The 12312-nt window shown below is 38.8% G+C and overlaps 1 protein-coding gene across 5 annotated transcripts in view; it reads left to right on the forward strand.

Moving 5' to 3' along the window:
• The window catches only part of LOC126278344 (ATPase family protein 2 homolog), a 169145-nt gene that overhangs the window by 65404 nt on the left and 91429 nt on the right, over positions 1-12312 (forward strand). For all 5 annotated transcript variants that reach the window (XM_049978380.1, XM_049978379.1, XM_049978384.1 and 2 more), the window contains exons 8-9: positions 4674-4934; positions 11682-11849. In XM_049978380.1, the coding sequence (XP_049834337.1) occupies positions 4674-4934; positions 11682-11849 (429 nt within the window). The remainder of the gene's footprint in view (positions 1-4673; positions 4935-11681; positions 11850-12312) is intronic.

The following is a 12312-nucleotide window of genomic DNA, read 5'->3' on the forward strand; positions in this document are numbered from 1 at the left end:
TAGTGTTACAAGGCCAGATCAGACAATCATCCAGACTGTTGCTCCTGCAACTACTGAAAAGGCTGCTACCCCTCTTCAGGTACTATATGTTTGTCTGGCCTCTCAACAGATACCCCTGCATTGTGGTTGCACCTACGGTATGGCTATCTGTATCGCTGAGGCACGCAAGCTTCCCCACCAACGTCAAGGTCTATTTTTCATGGGGGGAGGAAAATTTTGTATGTGTTTTGAATTTAGATGTCCATTAATTTTTCCCCATACCATGTCAAACTTGTTTATTTTTAATTTGTGTTGTTTCTGTTGCCATAAGAGAAATCTCAACCAAAATGGTTGACCTTGGCTAAAATTTTACCATTGAAGATAGTTTCAGTTCAGACACCATTTTTGCTTAAAATATATATTGTTTTTCTCTTGCAGGAACTTTCAGCTGTTATCTAATAAGCAGCAGCATTCATTACATGTAACAAGAGCTAGACTTTTTATCAAACTTTAATCTAGTTTGCCACATAATAATCTTCTCTTTCCATTAAATGTCTCCTCCACTATAGCAATACAAGTTTTCACTTGCTGGAGGCATCTCAAATCCTTATGATTGTACTTCCAAGATACTGAAATGCTCTTACTTACCTAATAACAACTTGTAGTATCTTCTTATTTTCCTATCTTCTTCCTTTGTTGATCTCCATATTCTTCATTTTTCCAATTAAGGAGAAAACTAAAATCTAAGTATTCAAAATGTTAATTAAAGTAAACCTATTAAATAATTCATGCTACTAAGGCAGTGATTATTCAATATAGCAAAATTAGCAACACAACATGTTAATTTTGAGCTACAAGAGATGATATTACTGTATGTATGAATTAGTTTTTTTTTTTTTTAAATTGTTTCCTTTGTCAGATGAGATGACATATCTGATATTTTGTAAATGATCTACAGGTGATTGAACAACTGAGTAACCAACTATTATATTTGATACATATTTTGTTAAGTTGCGCTGTGCACGTTGTCCTCTTCTCAAAACACAGAATGAGGTCATCAGCTTAGTACACAGAATTTATCAGTGCTGAGTCATGCAGCTCAGCCTCTGTGTTAATGATAGAATCCCATCTCAGATGGCAACATCAGTATAAATATTTAAAAAAATTTAGAAGATAAACTACACTCCTTGCAAAAGGATGCAAAATCATCAAGGACAAGGTTATTTTATTGGCAAGTGATGACAGGAAGTTCATGATATTTGATGAAAACTTCAGGCCAAATGACACTCGTCACAGTAAAGTCACATCAGTACACAGTGCAGGCATGTATTCTTGCATGTAAACAATCATAAGGGTGCCAAATGGCAGCTGCAGTAGATTGTGTTGAGCATCTTGCACCTTTTGTTATTATTTGGAAATGGTTCTTGCAGGCTGTGAAGAATGAGTAAGTACACGCTTCACTATGTGCCATGTACACTGAAGAGCCAAAGAAACTGCTACACCTACCTAATATCATGTAGGGCCCCAGTGAGCACAAAATTGCTGCAACACTATGTGGCATGGACTCGACTAATGCCTGAAGTAGTGCTGGAGGGAATTGATGTCATGAATCCTGCAGAGCTGGTCCATAAATGTGTAAGAGGACGAGGGGATGGAGATCTCTTCTGAACAGCACGTTGCAAGACATTCCAGATATGCTCAATAACGTTCGTGTCTGGGTGTTTGGTGGCCAGCGGAAGTGTTTAAACTCAGAAGAGTGTTCATCGAGCCACTTGAAATTCTGGACATGTGGAGTGTCGCATTGTCCTACTGAAATTGCCCAAGTCCGTCAGAATGTGCAATGGACATGAATGGATGCAGATGATCAGACAAAATGCTTACATATGTGTCACATGTCAGAAACGTATCTAGATGTATCAGGGGTCCCATATCACTCCATTTGCACATGCCACACACCATTACAGAGCTTCCACCAGCTCAAACAGTCCCCTGCTGACCTGCAAGGTCCTTGGATTCATGGGGTTGTCTCCATACGTGTACACATCCATGTGCTTGATACAATTTGAAGTGAGACTCGTTCAACCAGGCCACATGTTTCCAGTCATCAGCAGTCCAATGTCTCTGTTGACTGGCTCAGTTGAGGCATAAAGCTATGTCGTGTGCAGTCCTTGAGGGTACAAGAGTGGGTCTTCAGCTCCAGAAGCCCATATTGATGATATTTCATCGAATGATTCATATGATGACACTTTTTGATGCCCAAGCAATGAAATCTGCAGCAATTTGTGGAAGGGTTGCACGTCTGTCACGTTGAATTCTCTTCAGTTGTTGTTGGTTCTGTTCTTTGCAGGAGTATTTTCTGGCCACAGCGATGTCAGAGATTTGATGTTTTATCGGATTCCTAATATTCATGGTGGTTGTTGTTGCGGTCTTCAGTCCTGAGACTGGTTTGATGCAGCTCTCCATGCTACTCTATACTGTGCAAGCTTCTTCATCTCCCAGTACCTACTGCAACCTACATCCTTCTGATATCTCTTGGTCTCCCTCTACGATTTTTACCCTCGACGCTGCTCTCCAATACTCATGAAATGGTCGCTTGGGAAAATCCCTACATTATCACTACCTCAGAGATGCTGTGTCCCATCACTCATGCTCTAACTATAACACCATGTTCAAACTACTTAAATCTTTGTAACCTTCCATTGCAGCAGCAGTAACCAATCTAACAACTGCGCCAGACACTTTTTGCCTTATGTAGGCATTACCAACTGCACCACTGTATTCTGCCTGTTTACATATCTCTGTATTTGAACATAGATGCCTACACCAGTTTCTTTGGTGTTCAGTGTATGTTCAATTGCTGAAAGTTCTGGTGATCTTGCTGGCTAAGGCTGTTATTCACTATGAAGAGCAAGTTGTGTCACAGCAGCTGTACATGGACATGCATTATCCTGCTGAAAAAGCACATTACATTCTTGTTGAAGAAATGGCAGTATCACAAGGATAACATCATGTGCAATGTAGTGGGCACTGGTTACTTTACTCTGCAGAAACACCAAATGTGACTTCGAGTTGTAACTGATGTATCGTTCTCCCCTCTCACACCATGAAGTGTAAGATGGTGTCTGTGTGTCATGGGCGAATGCACTCTAGAATTGGCCTCTCCCCAGGTTTGCACCATACGCATATACATCCATCGTGCATATACAGACAAAATCTACTCTCATCACTGAAGACAACTGAACACCATTCCACTCTCTAATTATATATGTCACGATACCAGTGTAGTCGTGCTTAGCAATACTGTGGTGTCAGTGGTAACCTGGCCAGTAGCAACCATGATCTTAATCCTGCTGCAAGCAGACAGCTCCCATTTGTCCATGGTGACACAGCAGGTGCAACATGTCTTTGGATTTCTTGCCTAGCTAGCAGGTGCAACATGTCCCTGGATTATACTCAGTTGGCCACTGTTGGTTGCACAAAACATCAGTCTTGAAATTTGTCTGTACTACTTGGACATCTGGAACCTGATCTACGGTTGTGGGATGTTCCAAAGACCACTGATGAAAACAGCAACACACGATACTATACATTGTGCTCAACACATGCTGCAGTCGTCGATACATCCATCCAGATTCCTGCAGGCTGCCAGTGCGACCCTCTATAAGTGGCTGAGGTTGTTCAATAGGAGTATGTAATCATTGTTGGGACATGGTTGTACCATAGAACGAATGTTGAAAATGCTGTTTACCTCTAAGCTCAGCAGTTTTACTTTCTACAGAGTCCAAACAGGGCCCACAGACAGATCTCGTGAGTGCCATCTGATCTCTGACGACCATGACAAGTGAATCACTACACTACAACCATCCAGTATGCACATATTGTAGACTGGCGCTACTGCATGCCGCCCTTGAGGGTTTGCATATTGCTTCTTTGAATTTCCCATCAGTATCTATCACAGTTGTCATGTTTTCATAAACATATTTGGCAGCCAGTAAAATTCCTAAGTGATCCCCTTTGCATTTCATTAGATCCCTTACATTTCTCTACTAACAAATTTAAACTCTTTCTTGGTCCAGGATACCTAATGTATTTCTTGGTTAACTTCCCTTTGCTATTCAACAGGTTGATATCAAATGGAGACTGCATGGTGGAAAATCCTTTTCTTACACCCATCTGTTACTTAATGGTTATATTCTTTTAAATCCATCAATAAAAGTTCTGGCTATGTATAAATATTAAGAATCATCAAGCAGACTTAAACAGCCGTGTTTATTACAGTTAATGTCTGTACCTTTCTTGTATTTTTATATTACCTTGGCCTTTCCCCCTGTTTATAATACATTTGCTGCCAGCACATATTTACAGAGTTCAGGGTGCTATAATGTACTAGTTTTCCCCCTATAATTAACTAACCTTTTGTTAATACCATCTAAGAATGATGCCTTCTAATTTATGTAGTGTACAATGATGTTGCTAAATAGTCGACCAGCGGTACAGCTGGTGTGTAATGTTGTTTCACTTTTGAAATTTTGTCACCATTCTTCTGAATCTTTTTATTGTATTAAAGGGTTTTGTAATGATTTATGACTTATGATGAGGAGTTAATTTAAATTCATATCTGCTTACAATTATTGAACATGGTGTGAGACTTGCTAAAGGATTAATTATATTTTTGTGTTTATAACTTACCTTAGGGACCGGAGCTGTTTAGCAAGTGGGTAGGAGAATCTGAACGAGCAGTTCGTGAAGTCTTCCGCAGAGCACGACTAGTAGCGCCTGCGATTGTGTTTTTTGATGAGTTGGATGCCTTGGGTGGTGTGAGAGGAGATGGTGGCGGCAGCAACAATGTACAGGAACGTGTTCTCGCACAACTGTTAACTGAGATGGATGGTGTCACTCCTCTGGGCAATGTGACAGTTGTTGGTGCTACAAATCGCCCTGACAGGATTGACAAGGTGAGTAATGTCACCGAATCAAAACTTTTAGCAATTGAAGTTATATATATCAAATTTTAGCAATATGAAACGACAACAACCATAAAAAAGTTGTTCTTTGTGTTGGCCTTTCTCTCTTAACAAGGAGGAAGGTACTTGACAAGTCCATGTACTGTGCACTGTGCGTGGTCTGTAGTGCAGTATGCATGACTGTCCTAGCTATTTCATGACAATGGACACACATTTGGGAGGTGCCTAAATTCAAGTTTGATAATCTTAAGACTGGTTTTGTCAGATTGACTTGCATGACTTTAGATTAAACATAATTCTGTCAAACAGATTATGGCATTGGGCTCACGTTTGGGAAGATCGGTGTTGAAATCACATCCATCTAGATTTATATTTTACGAGATTAAAGTAAACAATTAAATGGTTCTATGAATATGGGGATGGTTCTTTTGAAAAGGACACAGTTGACTTCTTTTCCTGTTCTTGCACCACCCAAGCTTGGTCTCCACCTGTGATGACTTCCTTTTTATCAATAAGAGAATGGCTGGATTCATCCCACTTTCTTCTGCAGTTGAAAAGTGCTTCAGCATCAATGAGACATTAAATTCCGATATTCTTTGTTTTTTAACTTTTGTATAGGCAAGCTTTATTGTAAACAAGACAGTTAAAACATTAGTAGTTATACTGAAGGAATTTCATGCAGAGTAACAAATAAACCACAGAAAACATTTAAGTACATGGATCAGCATGCTCACATTGTGATGAGGAGCTAGAAGATCTCTGCAAAGTAATGCAGAAGCTGTTAAATGACAGCAAATCCCATTATGAAATGATATCAGAGAATTTTAGTGTCAAAGTAGGACAAAGACTGTGTACAGAACAACTTCCTCACTGAGAAACTTTGGATATGATATCAGAAATGATTGTGCTATATATGTTAGTAGAATGTGCTGAGAACAGTTATGTTTCTCCTTCACTTTCTTCTCCAGAAGAAAGACTGTATATAGAAGTAGGTTGCTTTAGAAGATTAAATTAAATAAGAAGTTCAGCATCTTGGAAAGTGAAGGTTAACAGATACAGACAAAAGGAGTATAAACTTAACAAACAGTGTAAAATTCAAGATGGAATAACAGTACAAATTAGGATATATTGCAACTCACCCATGCTCCCTACCCCTTGCCCCATGGTTCCTATCCCTTTAAAAGGCCTAGATGCAAGACATGTGCCATACATTTTTCCACTACCCCTTACTCTAGCCCACCCAGTTAGCCGTGCGTTAGACGGCATGGCTTTCCGGCTGGGAAGGAGCGCCTGTTCCCCAGCACGAATCCGCCCGGTGGACTTGTGTTGAGGTCTGGTGAGCCAGCCAGTCTGTGGATGGTTTTTAGGCAGTTTTCCATCTGCCTCAGCAAATGCGGGCTGGTTCCCCCTATCCCACCTCACCTACATTATGTCGGCAATTACTGCGCAAACAAGTTCTCCATGTACGTGTACACCACTATTACTCTACCATGCAAACATGAGGATTACACTTGTCTGGTGTGAGACGTTCTCTGGTGGTAGCGGGGATTAACAGGGGGCCAAATCGCACAATAATCCTGAAAGAGTGGTTCAATGTGGGGCGGCGGAGGGGTGAAGTGGACTGCGGTAGTCATTGTGGACCACTGGGGCTGCAGCGTGGACAGATCGTCTCCGTCATTTCTAGGGCCCCGGTTTATGTACAATACAATACCCCCTACTCAAGTCCTGTCACAGGTGTTTATCAGTTTTTGAAAGTCGGGGTCAGCTGTAAAAGAAACCTGTCTCTCTGTATGGCATACTAGGTGTGCATGATCAGTAACAGGCTGTCTGTCTGCATGAATTGCTGTTGCAGAAGGATGGCCAAGAGAAAGCTGGATCCCCCATTTTCCAAGCATGCCACAGAACTTAGTATGTATTATTTAGTTGACTGCTTCACAGCCCAGGTTATATGGATGCTTTCTGTAACTCCGCTGGCCTCAACCTTTGTTAGTCTCATTCCCTTCCCTGCTCTCTCTCCAGTTCACTTGCAAAATCCTCTGTTTTTCTCTGCTCTCCATTCCCCTGCCCCACCAAGCTGTTCTCACTCGATGCTGTACCTAATAACCCACCATCCTGTCCCCACCGTGTCTGCATACACCCACAGACAGCTCTAGAGCATCTTCCCAAATGCCTGAACTTCTGTCCCTCTCTCTCCCCACCCCACACCTCTTACGTACCCCACTACCCACCCTAGCTACCAGCTGAGATCACCATTTTCCCCAGTGGAGCTACAACACCTGAAGATGAGAGTGGCCGTGTATGTGTGTGTGTGTGTGTGTGTGTGTGTGTGTGTGTGTGTTTGTTTGTCCAGTGATGCACTGTAATAAGTAAAAAAGTCTTTTAAAAGTGTTTATTTGCAGTTAAACACCTCCTCTGTGCTGAGTAGTAATCTATTGTAAATAGTATTACAGTTATTTAACAAAGGAAGTTTTGCAGACAACAGAGGATGTTGCAGGTACAAAAGACAAAATATCTGAAGTAGAACAAGGCAGCTAAATAAACTGAGGTCTGAGTTTCAGGCAAATGATAAAATATGTTGATTTAAACAGAACTAATCATAAGTGTGTTTAACACAATGTGAGAGAAGATGCAATAAAACTGTGATGAGAGAAATAATAGAAAAAATAAAACTACAAAGAATACAAAAAAGGAAATTTTGTTTATTAGACACCATATTGTATCATTTAAAATGGAAGATGGCCAGTAACTAACACAGAGAGAAAACTGTACAAACATCTTAAATATTGGGCAAAAGATGAAAAAGAAACATACATAATTTATCTTGAAAATAATGACATTCTCAGTTTAGTACTGGAAGAGATGTAGAGGTACAAAGCCATTCAGAGTATGAAGGAAACAAAGGCACCTGGTGCTTCAGTTATTTAAGTTGTAGGAAAAGTTGTACAGAACAAAATTACAAAATTGCAGAATTCCCATGAAAAAAATAAAAAGGGTTGCCCAAAACTGGAACAATATTGTACTTATTGTCCTTCATAGGAAAAGAAACTGAAATGACATAAAATTCCGTAGACTTATTAGCCAGATTTCTGGTATGTGCAACATATTCACTAAAATTCTTGCCAACCACACAGAAAAAAAATTAGATTGTCATCTAGCAAAGCAGCAAGCTGGCCGTAGAACTGAAAAGCATCATTTGAATATTCTGAAAGAAATTGTAGAATGTAGGAATAAATATGAATTGTCCCTTTGTTTGAGATTCATAAATGAAATCTCTACGTACAGCACCCAAGGAGCAAAGCATTGATTTAACTTAATGCTAGTATCTTGAAGAATTGGCATATCAATGCTGCAGTATGCATTATACTTCACCAGAGTAGTGAGAAATTTGGAATTGGAATAAAGCTTAAAAAGGATTAATATATCTAAAAACTACTGTGCATGAGTAATTTCTCAGAAGTGTGCCTCTGGTGCAGATAAACTACACCAATGAGTAGGAAAACTGCCTAGCACAAATTTAAAACTAAGTTTGAAAATCATTTACAATAAGGATAAATTAAACTGCAATGAACACTGTAAAAAGGAAGGCTTACAATTAAAGCGTGTTGTTAATTTTAGGAGATGGCAGTGAGAAATGCACTTGTGATGAGAGAACCTTTTGAAAATTGAAGTAGCTCATCAAGCAAGAGAGAGATATTTATTGGAAATTATCTTGAGAGACAGGAAAACAAACAAATGGATCAGGCAGCACCTTTGTGTGGAATAATTATTGCTGTTATGAAGTACTTTTCTAGCTTCCAAGAGCCAATAAGAGACTGAGGTGGTGAGATAATGGTAAGTGGGTAAATGATGTTACAAAATATTCAAATGCAACATGGATTCACGTAATTGGAGTAAAGTTTTATGACAACAGTGGTGGTGTTGGTGGTGGTGGTGGTGGTGATAACGATGATGATATGTAACAACATAGATTAGATTAGGTTTACTTTCCGTTCCAGTAGATCCATAATGAGGAGATCCTCCAGGATGTAGAACATGTCAGAAAAACAAGAATAAACAATAAATAATTACAAAGAAAGGCATATATGCTAATGTACCTTTCATTTATCCAAGTGAAATGGTCGTCAAGGCTATGGATACGAAAAATCTTACATATTTTCATGTAAAAGGTAATACATAACTTGTTACAAAACCAAAAAAGTGTTCAGTTCAATGAGATGCATATTATGTAGCCACACATCAAGAGAAATAACATTTTTCTCCATTTAATTACAATGATTGATTACTGCTGTGAATTTGTTACAGAACTCAGATTATACTAACTCTTGTATTACTTTTGTTAGTAATATGTCGGTTGTTTGTACTTAAAAATTCGTCAGTGGAGTAAAAGTGTTGGCCACCAATAAATCGTTTAGGCCTATCTTAAATTAACTTTGTTAGTGCTTAAACATTTTACAGCTGCTTGGCAAGTTATTTAGAATGTGTGTTCCTGAATAATGGACACCTTTGTTTGCAAAGATTATTCTTATTTCTAGAACTGTTTCCATCAACTGAACTGTTGCTTTGAAAAAGAAATATATTTTTTTTAGTGACAAACTTGACTAACGAAAAAATATATTGGGAAGTAGTAGTTACTATCCCTAGTTCCCTAAATAGGCCCCTGTGGGACGTTCTTGAGTTCACACTAGAAATGAACCTTATTACACATTTTTGGACATGGGAAACTTTAGTTCAGCTTGATGAGGTGCACCCAAAAAAATAATCCCATACAACATTATTTTGGGCCTGTGACATGATGGGTGTACAATGTTACACTACCTGCTTGTATGTGTAACAGTCAGTTGTTATCTTTACTCATTACATTGTTTGCATTCCATTCAAGACATTCCACCATAATATTAAATGTTTTAATATTATGTGCACCCATTCTAAGAAAACTATTATTATCTGTTTGAGCCAACTGTTCACATAAAATCTATATAGTGTCCCCCACTGCCAACACCACTTTCCCCACCCTCAGTGTGACCTGGTGGATGTCATGCTACGAATCTAGAGGCCCAGGCTTTAATCCCCAGTTGTTCCTGAGGTTTGTTGCACCATTGATCATTCCTTTCACCTCTTGCCATTATGTGTATGTGTGAAAAATGGTAGGTTGTAGCACGGTTTAAAGAACACACTCAACTAGTGGCCTCCTTATAACTGACTAACTCTTTTTGTCATTCTTCTATATTTGGGTGGTTCAAGTAATTTCAGAGTGTTAATTTTGTCCTCAAGGGTACTTCCCACCTGATGAATAATCACTGAAGAAAGTGTTGTTACATTGCGTTTACTAGTGGAATAACATAAGTGTGTAACATAGTGCCTGAGACTAATTCTTGGACCTGCCTGTGCATTCTGTCCACACCAATCTACGAGATCATATAACAGTGAAGGAGCTTCTCTTATTGTTGGTGTTAATCGCTGACTAAGAATTTAATGCACATCTTCATCTTTTGGTGCAAATAAATGCTAAAACATGGCAGGAAGTTCACCTCACTCTGAGAATAGCATTGTTGTAGGTGCCAAAACATTGCAGTATGATGTACCAGTCAAGTCACAAAATCACCATGCTGTTTGAATATGAGGGTGCATGTGCTGTAGTCCAAAAATTGTGGTAGGTTAATATGTTAGTTAATTAATTTGAGAATATCTGCTTCCACTGTTTACACTGTGATGATTTGTAATTAATTAATTAATTAATTAATTAATTAATTAATTACTGCTTTGTGCCCTCGGCAAGATTGTTTTTGTCATTCTCTATCAATTTCCAAAGCATAACACTCCACACCTCTTCAGTTTAATGATCCAAACATAGCTATACTCAGTATTGTAAACTGTTATGTGTTGTGAAGCTGTTCACACCTGTGGGTGTTTATCTACTCGATGTAAGATTTTGTTTCCCATCTGTAACCACATGCTTTCATAGCGCATCTTGGAAAAATCCAACTGTAGTAAAAGCACACTTTAGCGAACCAATAATAAAAAATTGTAACCTTATTTGTGTTAGCCTAATCAAGACATAGTCATTTACAAGTAGTTCCATAAAAGACTTACTCCTGCACTTTACTTGTGCTGTACAGGCTTATCCTTGAATAGAAACCCATGTGAGTTTTACTCTCATGAGTTTCATGTTTTGTAGACAATTAGCACAATTTTTACCAAAATGACATAGGACATGTCTTTGGTATCACCTAATTTACTAATGAAACAAACTTGATTTCAGCTATAGATGTGGATACATTTGTCTTTTCTTTTTAACTATTGTGTTCTTCACAAGGAGATATTTGCAGTAATTGGGATGTAGTATGCAGAAAAAGTCTCAAAGGAGGTTAAAAAGCTGAAGATAGGTAATTTTTTCTGATTCAGATATGCTCCAATCCATATGTATAAAGTTTGTACCTAGTATTTAGGTGCAGTAGACTTGGAAACACAGTGTATTTAGATATTATTATGATTGCTATTGTTGTTTTGGTGGTTGTTTTTATATGACAAACATTGTTGCCAAGTATAAAGTGACTGCTGGAGAAAATATTATGGGGAGCCTGTGTGATTTAAAATGTGTGAAGATGAGATTTTACTATTATGTTAAAAACAAATCAAATCAAAAAATTAATTTATGATTTTTCCCATTATTTCTGCAATAACTGTACTTATCACTTCCATCTATTCGATAGTACTTAATATCTTGATATCTGACTGTAGGCTCTCTTGCGTCCTGGACGTCTCGATCGTATTATTTATGTTCCACTGCCTGATGCTGACACTCGGCGTGAGATATTCATGCTTCAACTTGGACGTCGAACACCAGTTGCCTCTGACGTAAATGTTGAAGAACTTGTTCAAAGCACTAAAGGATATTCTGGAGCTGAGGTAATAATGCACACCCATATACACTGATAAGCCACAACACTATGCTAACTGTCCACACAAGACTGAATACGGCCTAGTGATGTTGCAGGCACATAACACATTAAGGAAAGTATATAAATGAAGCAGAGATGGAAGAGGATTCATTCTACTGATGATACATGCTGCAAATGGGGAAATCCACTGAGATGACTTTTTTTTTTTTGGGGGGGGGGGGGGGGGGGGAGGTGAGGGACTGTTATAGTCCGGCACCTGGGAACTAGCATCTTGGAAAGTGTGTTGGCTTTTTGCATGCTGCTGTCATGAGCATCTAAGGAAAGTGGCTGAACAACAATAAAACATGAGTAGGTGGCCATGTGTTTCATGTGCAAACCTCATCACAGAACGAGATTGTCAGACAATTACTCACTCTGTAACAGTGGCAGATGTGGTGAAGGATCACAGTACTATTGCAAGTACAAGTGTA

The sequence above is a fragment of the Schistocerca gregaria genome, chromosome 6 (genome assembly GCF_023897955.1).
Source record: "Schistocerca gregaria isolate iqSchGreg1 chromosome 6, iqSchGreg1.2, whole genome shotgun sequence".
NCBI classification, from domain to species: Eukaryota; Metazoa; Arthropoda; class Insecta; order Orthoptera; family Acrididae; genus Schistocerca; species Schistocerca gregaria.